Genomic DNA, 12,089 nt, shown 5'->3' on the forward strand with positions numbered 1-12,089 from the left:
GATTGGCTGTATTCTCTAGCGTACAATCCAATCAAATCGTTGCATTGACAAAGAGAAAGGTGAAAGGTGACTTTGCAGTCAAGGTATAAGACGAAGTTCGTAATAGCTTAACATTGTGACGATGACTTACGAGAGGAAAAGCCTGATAGAAATACTTACTTATATGTATGTATTATTATTATTGTAATACGTATTGAAGAGATGATGTAAATAAACAACGATGATTAAACTTCAATAAATTAATATGTGTACTTTTATAAATACATGTAATCAAAAATGTATGAATATTTTCAAAGTAATGGCGACAATAAACATGAGTTTGTTTCCTGTCGTGGCATCCCATTGGTAAAGGTTTAATAAAACGAAACACACAAAATATAAATTGGGAAATCAAAAACACGTATATGAATTAAATGGAAAAAAAGTGTTGTAGGCTATTTATTTATATTTTGATATATTATCAAAATAATGCCATTTTTTAACAAACCGTTAGTTTCAATCGTTTATAAAACCCCTTTATTTTTATACGCCCACATGAAATGTGGAGCGTATATTGCCGTCACCTAAATCCGCCCGTCCGTCTGTCCGTCCGTCCACAATTGGTCGTAAACACTCGACGAAACTTGGTATGGTTGTTTGTATTCACCCAAGGATGATCGCTATTGAAAATCAGACGAATCGAAAAATATTTACAGTGAGTTATTGCCCTTGTTCTTGAAACGCTCGTAAACACTCTAGAAAGAGCAATTCATGACGGATTTTGATGAAACTTGGTATGAGTGTTTTTTATCACCCAAGGATAAACCCTATCGAAAATTGAAAAATATTAAGTATGAGTTATTGCCCTTGTTCTTGAAAATCCGTTCATTTTTAGCTTGTAAACACTCTAGAAGGCACAATTCTTGGTGGATTTTGACGAAACTTTGTGTGAGTGTTTGTAATCACCCAAGGATAAACCCTATCGAAAATCAGAAAAATATTTAGTATTAGTTATTGCCCTTGTTCTTGAAAACGCGTTCAGTTTTTAGTTCGTAAACACTCTAGAAGGCACAATTCTTGACGGATTTTGACGAAACTTGGCATGAGTGTTGGTTATCACCCATTGATAAACCGTATTGAAAAACAGAAAAATTGAAAAATATTAAGTATGAGTTATTGCCCTTGTTTTTGAAAACGCGTTCAAATTTTAGCTTGTAAACACTCTAGAAGGGACAATTCTAGATGGATTTTGGCCAAACTTGGTGTGAGTGTTCGTAATCACCCAAGGATGAACCCTATTGAAAATCAGAAGAATCTAAAAATACTGAGTATGAATTATTGCCCTTGTTCTTGAAAACGCGTTCAATTTTTAGCGTGCAAACATTCTAGATGGCACAATTCTTGATGGATTTTAACGAAATTTGGCTTGAGTGTTTGTTATCGCCCAAAGATAAAGCCCATTGAAAATCAGAAAAATCGAAAAATATTTAGTGTGAGTTATTGCCCTTGTTCTTGAAAACTCGTTCAATTCGTAGAAAGTAAAACTATTGATGGCACAATTCTTTTGGCATGATTCTTGCTGAATTTTGACAAAACTTGGTTTTATTATTCATTACCGCGTTGATTGAAGATTGAATATTTGTCTTCTAGAGTTTTCACGTGCTAAAGATTGAACAAGTTTTCAAGAACTAGGGAAATAACTCATACTCAATATTATTCAGTATCGCCCTAAAGAGTTTAAAAGAAGTGTATGACTGAAGGTTGAATATTTCATAAAGGTGATTGTTACTGTACTGCTAAATATTTTGTTCAATATCAAAGCTGTCAGTGGGCGTATATTACCTTGCCAGGTAAGCTATCTTATCCGATTATATTATCATTTCAGACGTGTTAAAAGATATTAAGATATTTGTACGTACGAGTATTTGTAATGACGTTTTAGATTTACTGATAATTTCGAAAAACAAACGGTGCTATGGTTACCTATTAACATTAGAATTATTTAAGACCATTAAATTCACGTCTACCAGTACTATTGTAAGCTATATATCTATTTGTTCGGGACGAAAGTCATGTGATATTCAAACGGACATACATTGATTATACTGTCAGTATGGAAAACTGGAAATGGCAACAAATTCCAGTCTCGTTAGTTTTGATCGTTATAACCAGTAAGTCCATATACTTTTATTTCATTTTTTTTGTTGAGAAATTTGTATTTTTTTCATATCGGTTATTTTTCATTACTACGTAAACGTGCAGGAAAATATGTAATGATTATTGTCCTTCATATTGCGTTTAACGTTTTGTCGCTGAAAAGAACATTAGAATTTTCTCAAGGTTTCTAATGTTGATTATTTATTTTGCTGCGTTTACATGTGGAAAAACGCGGTTCTAATAAAAACATTTTCGCTTAAAAAGATGATATACTTGCAATCCAATCTTATGGTACGTATATTTACATACAGGTTCACATACAACTAAGGTCAATATTGCATTGAATAAACCAACAAGGCAAAGTTCACTTGGTCCAAAATCTCAAACGCAAGACGGTTATTCCTGGAAGGCTGTGGATGGTAATACAAATGGCGAGTAGGTATAATTTCAATATACATTCCTAATACGTTTATGGTGATGGTGAGCGTTTTCTTTCTTCCATTCCCCTATTCATGTTTTGAAATATTTAAAAATTAGAACCTTCAGCCAGTATCTAGGAATTTTGACTGGTTGAAAATAGACTTTAAACGACATTGTCATATTATTATGTATATGTATCGTTACACATAGATACAACAAAGGATCATGTACACACAATAAGGATTTTTTTGAAAATGGAACTGAATGGTGGGAAGTGGATCTTCAAGAGCTGTATAATATAACTGAGGTCATTGTCTATAGCAGGGCAGACACATGTTGTTGTAAGTATATATTCTATTTACATTCATAAAATCGGATGCTGTAGAAAATATCCTACTGGATTGTTTTTTCAAAACTACGGTGCCCCTTAGGCGCAATTTTCCGTACTTTTATACATTTTTTCTTTTTTTTCGTTTAAACGAAATAACTTTTCGTTTTATTTCGTTTAAACGAAATAACTAATAAAAGTACGGAAAGTTGCGCCTAAGGGGCTCCGTAGTTTAAACGAAATATATGATATTATTTCGTTTAAACAAATTAATTATTTCGTTTAAATGAATTAATTATTTCGTTAAAACGATATGTTTTATAAAAGTATGGAAAATTGCGCCTTAGGGGCTCCGTACAAAACGTCTTGGACATTGCAGTTAAATGTGTTTATCTAATTAAATTTTGTTGCTTAGAGGACAAACATAAAACAAATCAAAATATATCTACCAGTGTTTTTCACCAAGATGTTTTTACTGATCCAAGACAAATTAAAACACACTTTTATGCGATTTTTGCCCCTGAACAGGCAAAACTGTAGGCGGGAAAATGTATTGTCGAAAAATCTGACGTTTGTTTATTTCCATAATTCTATAAACATAAAACTTTTAGCATTTTCTTTTTTCGGAGAACTTTTATGAAATTTTCTCGCTCTTTTTCAGTAAATTGGTTAGATGACTATGTTCTATACAGTGGAGTGAATTGTGAAACTGGTATTTGTTACAATGAATGCTACAACTACAACAAAACACAAGAAACCGTTAAAGTCAATCGTATACCAGAGGGTTGTATAGCTCAACATATTCGTCTTTCTGTGATCCACAATAGCCTTGTTTTGTGTGAAGTTGAAATATTTGGAGAACTTAAACCCTTAGGTGAGGAATATTTTCAAAATAGAAATTATAATTGAATACTTTTCTGTATAGCTGTCTCAATAGGCTTATCGTGCAATATTTATCTTCTTTAGTAATATAAGAATGCACATGTATTGTGTTCTCTGTTGATTCATTTCATGTCAGTATCATCAACATTACTACCAAGTAGAGATATATCTTCTGATGGTCAAGGAATGGTGGTAACTACCTCTGAACAACTCATGAAAACATCAATAGAAGCAAATTCATTATTTACCGACGTAAACAGTTCTCTTGATACGGTTGATAAAGCAAGTTCAACAGATTCTTTTAGGATTACGCCATATACGTCCGATCTGGAAAGTATTGATGTTGATCCAACTTTTAGTTCTTTAGACTCCACCACGTCGTCATCCAACAACCAGATCATTCCGTCATCATCTTATGTGAGCGAACCGTATTCAGAAACTGAAAGTTTGTTACCAACAAGCCGTTTACCATTCGTTTCTCAAAGTCAATTTGCTACTTTATCATCTTACCCTGTCGAAGAATCATCATGGGAAAGCATATCACCAACGATACCAATATCAACCAAATTGCCATCGTACTCAGACATAAATTCTTCTACACAAGATACCAGCAGTGACCGAACGTCTCATGTACCACAGTTTCCTGATGAAGCAACCATATCATCATCAATAGGGATCTCTACCACAATTCATACTAACTGTCCGTGCTTATGTTCAAAATTGACTTTTGATGAAATCCGAGAGAAAATAAAATATATCACCAAGAGTTTAAGTTTACCAAAAAATAATTTGTCAAGTTTCAGACGCAAAAAGAAGACAGCAGACGACAATCGGTTTTCAGCTACTGTGGCAGGATATACCGGTACGGCTATTTTGTGTTGTGTATTTGGATTTCTTGTGTCCGGCGATGTCTCAACACTGTTGAAATCTACAGTCATATGGATTCGAAAATATAAATCAAACTGTAGTTAACAAAATATTAACATAAATTCACTAAATAGTGAATATAACGATTTTATTTGAACACTGGATTGAGTAATTAACCTAGTTAACTTTGAAACTACGTTTCTCTGTATCCCGCCTTCAGTTTATTTCTGCAGTTTGTGTAAGCCAGATATTGAAATAATTTGCACCATTTAATTTAAAGTTATAGTCTACGTCTGTGGTTTATGCAATTTTGCTAAAACTATCGTAAAAGCTGAGCACCAATGTACCTAAGGGTCTTTGCGATAGTGAAGTCTAAAAATGCCTTGACCAATAATGTGTCGATAAATGGGAACTAAAACGTAAATTAATTTTATATTAATGTGATATTAATCGCTAAAATTAGAGTCTTTTGTTAAAAAATCCGATTATATCTATAAGAACAGATAATCACTGAGCAAAATGTGCTTCAAAATACACCCAACATAAATTGAAATCAGTCATCTATCAATAGCTTTTAGAAATCTTATCAATAGATTGATTTTATTATCCAGTAATCAGGAAGTTGGATGTTATAAATATATCAACGTGAATTTTTGCGATTTATACTCGTGGCTTTGATGAGTAAGTTCTGGAAGTGAACACAACAGAAAACCACCCATTATGCTAATATTGGTATTTCAAGAATTATATTCTGTAAGATCCAACACCAGCTTAGTTCCACAAAATCCACAAAGACCAACAACTCTAGGTCACCACATGGTGTAATGCAGCATGTCAAAACCAAACCTCCATTCGTCATACTTCCTCGGGACCGTGGTAGTACAAGTGGTAGGTAGGTAGATGACTCAAGTTAACGTTCGCTTCCAGGTAAAGAATCGAATTTGACAGAAAATCGAAACCTTACTATAATTTGGTATACGCCCTCATGTCTCTATGTGGACGTATATTGTCGGCACCCCTGTCCGTCCGTCGGTCCGTCCGCCCGTCAACATTTGCTTGTAAACGTTCTAAAAACTAGATTTTTTGATGGAATCAAATGAAATTCGGTATGTGTATACATATTCATAAAAAGAAGATCAAGTTCGAATTTGAGCTATTTTTGACGGTTAGAAGCAGAGTTATTGCCCTTGCCCCAAAATCTTGAATATGCTATTACTCTCTTAGTTTTCAATTGATTTTAATGAAACTTAAAATGGATGTTATTGGACCTAAATCGAAAGGTTTGAGAAAAATTACTTCTGATTAAATTTAAAGCTTTTTCAAGAGTTAGGCCTCTTACGTCAGTTTTAATGAGTTATCGCCCTTTAACCTCTATACAGTAAGTGCTTCTATCAACATCAATTGCTCGTAAATACTCCGTCCATCGGTCCGTAAGTCCGTCAACATTTGCTTGTAAAAACTAGATTTTTTGATGGAATCAAATGAAATTCGGTATGGTAGACATATTCATAAAACGAAGATCAAGTTCGAATTTTAGCTATTTTCGACTGTTAGAAGCAGAGTTATTGCACTTGCCCAAAAAATCTTGAATATTTACCATCCGCATGCCGTGGTGGGCGTATATGGCTGTGGTCCACTATCTTTTACATGACCTTATTAACTATTCACACATTATACTAAGAGAATACAAGAAGGTTTACCAAAAGACACAAGTAGATTATATGATATGTTTGTAACAGTTGATCAATGATCTTTGTTTTTGTACATTAATAATTCATGTGTAAATACAGGTAACTATTTATGTTATACCAAACATTGCATTCATTAAAGAACTGGAACTTTGTTGACATGAAATTTTCATTAATTTAAAAAAATAGAATGAGATTATTTTCAAACTATATGGTTGATTATGACTGCACCCATTTAGGATTTTATTAAGTTAAATCTGGCTATTGAAAGAAAGACATCGCAGACATTGAAAATGTCACGCACACGAAAATTCCAAGATAGATTGTTTTCTGAAACGTTGTTCTTTCCAATACTCAGCTATACACCCAAAAATGATACGAAGATGCTTAAGGTAATATGTTTGGCACATTGGAAGTTTATTATCGACTATTAGTCCCAAACTTATTAAATAGTGGATGAAATTTCGAATTTGGTGTGATTCAATCAAACCAAACTTTTAACATGTAAATGCAATTTCAATCAGTAAAAATATCGGGAAAGAACCATATAATCAATAATTATCATCACTGTTATTGTAACACATTGTGTTTAAGTAGGCCTACTCAAACTTCTTCTAAAGAAGATTGTTTGGATAGTAATGCCATCTCGAGTTAACTATAATTCAGGATCCACTACCAAGACCAAGCGGCTATTACTAAAACCTACAGCTTTAAAGATCATGGTTCGCCATTTTCGAGGGTTGATTTGGGTCTTGAATATATGTAAAAAGTCTACAATATAACTGTACGAGAATCGCATAATTCCTTCAAATAGACCTCAAACTAAAAATTTCACTTTATTTTCTAAATAAAGGCGAAGTATCAAGAAAAGTCCAGTCGTCATTTTAACTTTCAACCGCGCGGATAATTCTGTTCAAATATGGATTTGAAGGCTCAAATTTTAAACGGTGAACTGTGAACTTATTTCCTTTTCTGAGACTAAGGTACGATTAGTCACACGGATGGCGTACGTGTCCCTTTAAGTAAGTTAAGTTTTAGGCCAACATCGTTCAGGTACTAACGTGCGAACAAAAGGTGCATAATTGCGTCATAAAAATTCCCAGCGTTGGAGAGGGCAGGAATTTGATTAGCTGGCGGTGTATTAATGCGGATAAATGTTCAAGAAGGCAGTTTTTTACACCCTAACTGAAGTGGTTATATTAAAAATGAAAGCTAATAAAACGAAAGTTTGCCATATTTTAGAAAGAGGGAGGATGATTGGTGTGTTTAACTAATACTAAAAGTAAACGGAATCATACCATCAATTCATTTCTCATCCCTTTCCATGAATTGTTAAATAACAAAATCGGTCTATTTGTAAACAGAAAGGATGTTGGCATTTAATTCCAACCTCAGACATATTTCTGTATGATTACAAATTAATAAGTTTTTATATGTCCTTAGGGGCCGTGGCATAGTCTAGAAATTTCAATATGATATATAAACTTTGATAATACATTGTATTCAACAAAAAGAGACTTTGAAAAATCGTTATATGCACCAATGTCAGTTATTTTATATAAATTCTGAAGGCAACAAAACAGAATAAAATTTAGCAAGGTTTTGTGCTAAATTATTATTGTTATATAAAACAATAAGAGACAATAAGGCACCGTATCTTGCAGGGTTTTGACATGTCTCTTATATACCATAATATTAAAATCTATCCTATAGATTCTGATATACACTCTTTCTTCTTATTTGTACTACAGAAGGCAACAATACATGGTACATTATACATGGTTTGCCATTTTGGAAGTTTGGTTTGGGCTTTGAATGCACATAAATAGTCCTCGGAAGTACCTTATCAGAGCTGTACGAAAATCACATCGCAAACGGCTGCATTTACAAACTTCAGTGACACATAAAAGCTGCAGTCAAGGTGTAGGACGAAGTTCGTAAAAGCTTGATTTTATGTAGATTTTCTGTGGTATGGTGACCGGTGAACAATATCTAAATGTACATTGATTTATTATAATTTCATTATGACTTCATCTTCATGGAATGTACTTAAAGCATCTAGGAAACTGAAAACAGTTAGAAGTGTTTTATTCGTGGACGTTTTAAATAACTCTTTTATTTCTACCTGGATGGCCACTCATAATTTCTAGCACTATTATACAGAATATAAGTTTTATTGATATTTAAATTTTCAAAGTAAAAACAAAGGGTAATTAAGAAAACAAAATAGCATACTAAACTCCATTCAAATCGGACACGATCACTCGCTTTATTGATTACTTTTACAAAGTAACATGTAATTACTTAAAAGCCCATCATCAGAATATTCAGTCAGCAGCAATAACTCAAAAACCAAACCAAAGGTCGAACTGGTGTTAGAGTGAGATTGAGATTTAAAAATCCCAATAAAAGCACTGGCCTAGGTCACAAAACAGATATAACTTTTGATTATCATATGGTGTTTTCTGAAATTTCATCAATGCAAAAGTCTAAAGCTGCGTTAAAATCAGACGTAGCTGCAGTCTCAATCAAGTTTACTCGCCAAACTTACGTTAAAAAGAAAATTATCATTGCTAAATAACTACTTGTCTTTGATGGAATCCACAGTTAAAAGGATGAACTCAGCAAAAATCAACAATTGATGTAAACATAGACGTACGTACATATCTCTCGTTGGTTTTCCAATACCGAATATTACATTCTTTTTACTGCTTAATGGAATTCTAAATATCGACAAATCACCCATTCCCTTTCTGATATCAGTCAGTAAAACATTCGCAAACATCATTTCGATATCAGGTAAACAATTGGAAACAGCACGATGATCGAGGGCATGTCGTGGCATTTTTTCTTGTTCTTTTGTATGAAAAATGGATCATAATACTGTAGCTTTGACGTAAGATTGTTCTACTGAGATGATATAATTAAAATTCATCCCACTCAATTTTGGGTCGCTTAATTCACCTTGACAAAAGCCTTATTTGCATCTAAATATAAAAGCTGAACCATTATTGAGTTCATAGAGACATTACCATATATTTCATGACGCCTTTGTGCCTTACCATATACCACAATAATACAGGCAAGGTATGTGCTTTTCCCTTCTTCGGTCAATTCTTTAAACATAATTAGGGTCAGAATGTGGATCAAACGATTGAGGTCACGTTGTGCATGGCATCAAATGTTGTTCTTCGTAGATAATTGATAATTGAAGCCGGACAATATTGCCAGATTAGATTGTTCATGGAGGCAAGTAATATATCCGGAGGGCCAATAGATAATGGTGTTTAGTTGCAGTAATGGTTGTCAAAATTTTTCAAAGGGGCAATCCATTTTTTCGGGAGGTCCCCCTTGGTTCCCTGAAGCTACGGGCCTGATTTAAAGCCATTAGATTGCGAATCGTTTCAAAAATTCAATACAAACAAATCTCTTAACTTTTATTTTTTTCAAATTTCAAATAAGTCTATGCTATTCCAGAATTAAAAACATTACGTAAGGTTTTTAAGTTCGTTATGCTTTTTGGAAACAGGTAAAAAACTACACGGATTTCAATTAAATAAACGCTGATAATTGTAGAGAAATATGTCTAAAGGTTTCAACTAAATATAACGAGCCATATAAAAGCCAAACATTTCACATTATTTTTAAAAGCGGAAAAATATTTGAGATGTCAGAGGGTTCTTTCTTATACAGATAAAAATGTAATTTACCTAATTTCTTGTAAAAAATGCGATGTCCAATGTTGGTGAAACCCAAATTGCGTTGCGTACTCGTTTTAGCGGCCACCGTTTCGATATACTTCATAAGAAAGATAGACCAATCACGAATCATTTCAACCTATCCAAGCATTCCATTGAAGATATTCTTGTCATACCAATTGAAAAAGTTCCTTTATTGCCAACTGTTAAACCCAAAACTAACAATTGCAGAGAGAGAGTTTCTGGATCAATCAATTGCAAAACGTAGTATCTAGTGGTCTAAATATCCAACATGACAATCAAATCATACCCTTTGTTGCAACCTATAATTCCAGTGCCAAAAATGCTTCTCTGATTGCATGTCAATCGATATTACAAGGAACTTCAAGACCAATTTCCGAATATTTTCACTAAACGTTTAGTTACTGCTTTGAAAAGAAACACAAATCTAAGTAATTTACTTGTCCAGGACAAATTGGACAATTGCATTGTGTGTTATTTGTAAACATTGTATTATTCCAGTCTTTCCAGAATTTGTTGTATCATGCTTTAATTACACTCAAACTAATTACTTTTTTGTCTGATCTGGTTTTTATATTGGGTCGGTGGCAGCAATATTTCTTCAACAAGTATGGCGACTGCTACTAATAAATATGGCAATCCAGAGAGACAGACTTACAAATGTCAATGTTGACATTGTATGACATTGAAGGAATATTGTGTATTAGTTGAACTTACAGCATTGTTGACCAGTGATAATTCCATCAATGTTAAAATATTTTCCCAGTGCACTATTTAATGTGTGTGTTAAAACTTTAAGAGGTGCTGTGTTACCCGTCATTTTTCGCCACCTATCAAAATTACATATCCCTGATTATAAATCCATTATAATCTAAGCTGGCGGTAATGATGTTAATAAGAAAAGAAAAATGGCGGATATAGAAAAGGACATAAGCAATACAATTGATTACATCAAAGGTGCATCTCCAAAGACTAAAATATTCCTTTCAGAGGTATTACCAAGAGGGGATACTGATGTTTCCGAAATTAATAAGATGTATCGGACTCTTGCACGAAAAAGCAATATCTCATTAATTACAGTACATTCTAATTTTTATAAAAAGGCTATTCTGGAAGGATAGAATTCACTTGACAGATGAAGGCACCCAAAAACTATTGGAAACATATGACAAGTTCGTTTCCATTTTAAAGGTAAACCCAGCGTTAGGTCACTCCCTTAGTGCTATAATTGTGGAGGCACTGGGCACTCAATTAAGAATTGTAATCATAAAAACCCAGTCTATTGTTATACTTGTGGTTTACGCGGTCATAAGGCAAATGTCTGTAAATGCAACAAAAACTTTGATTATGGCTTCAATTACTAGGATAGTGCCAAAGACTTTATATTTACTTGATAATAACTCTTCTTCGTTATTCCCAGGTAGGTCGTTTACTAATACTGTAGTATACCCCTTCCTAACTTTAAAAAAAGGATTAAAAATTTGTCATTTGAACATTAACCGCTTTTTCAATACTCTGGATGAAGTTAAAGAATTCAATGACTCTAATCATATTGACATTGTAGGTTTCAGTGAAACATTTCTTCACTCTGAAATAGACGACAACTCCATTCATATTCCCAATTATCAAATTGTTCGAAAAGATAGAAATAATGATGAAAACGGTGGTAGACTTCTTGTTGTAAAATCTCATATAAAATTTAAAAGGAGATTAGACTTAGAAGTAGGAAACATTGAAACAATATGGTTACAAATTTCACCTAATTACAATCAATCCTTTTTATTATGTTTTGTTTAGAGACCACCCTCTTCCTTGATTAATTGGTATAATCTATTTGATAATCAGCTAAGTTTAGCTAGTAACCCCTATAGTTTAATGTTCTTAACAGGGGACTTTAATATTGACTTTAAACTTGAGCTTCCATTACGATGGGATAATATTTTAACTGTTTATGGTTGATACTCCTACCAGATGTACTAAAACAACTTCAACTATTATTGATCATCTATATACTAATGCTTCAAACTCCATTTCTGAACTTCATGTCCC

General features: G+C 33.2%; 1 protein-coding gene across 1 annotated transcript; it reads left to right on the forward strand.

Annotated features, from left to right (window-relative positions):
* Window positions 1-2,106: 2,106 nt before the first annotated feature.
* Window positions 2,107-4,738, forward strand: LOTGIDRAFT_168159 (hypothetical protein; the record flags this gene model as incomplete). The annotated part of the gene is made up of 4 exons (XM_009066025.1): window positions 2,107-2,150; window positions 2,767-2,897; window positions 3,546-3,758; window positions 3,903-4,738. 4 exons carry the CDS (start codon window positions 2,107-2,109, stop codon window positions 4,736-4,738), a joined length of 1,224 nt encoding a protein of 407 aa, XP_009064273.1.
* Between the last annotated feature and the right edge of the window lie 7,351 nt (window positions 4,739-12,089).

This window comes from Lottia gigantea (genome assembly GCF_000327385.1).
Source record: "Lottia gigantea unplaced genomic scaffold LOTGIsca_72, whole genome shotgun sequence".
Lineage (NCBI taxonomy): Eukaryota > Metazoa > Mollusca > Gastropoda > Lottiidae > Lottia > Lottia gigantea.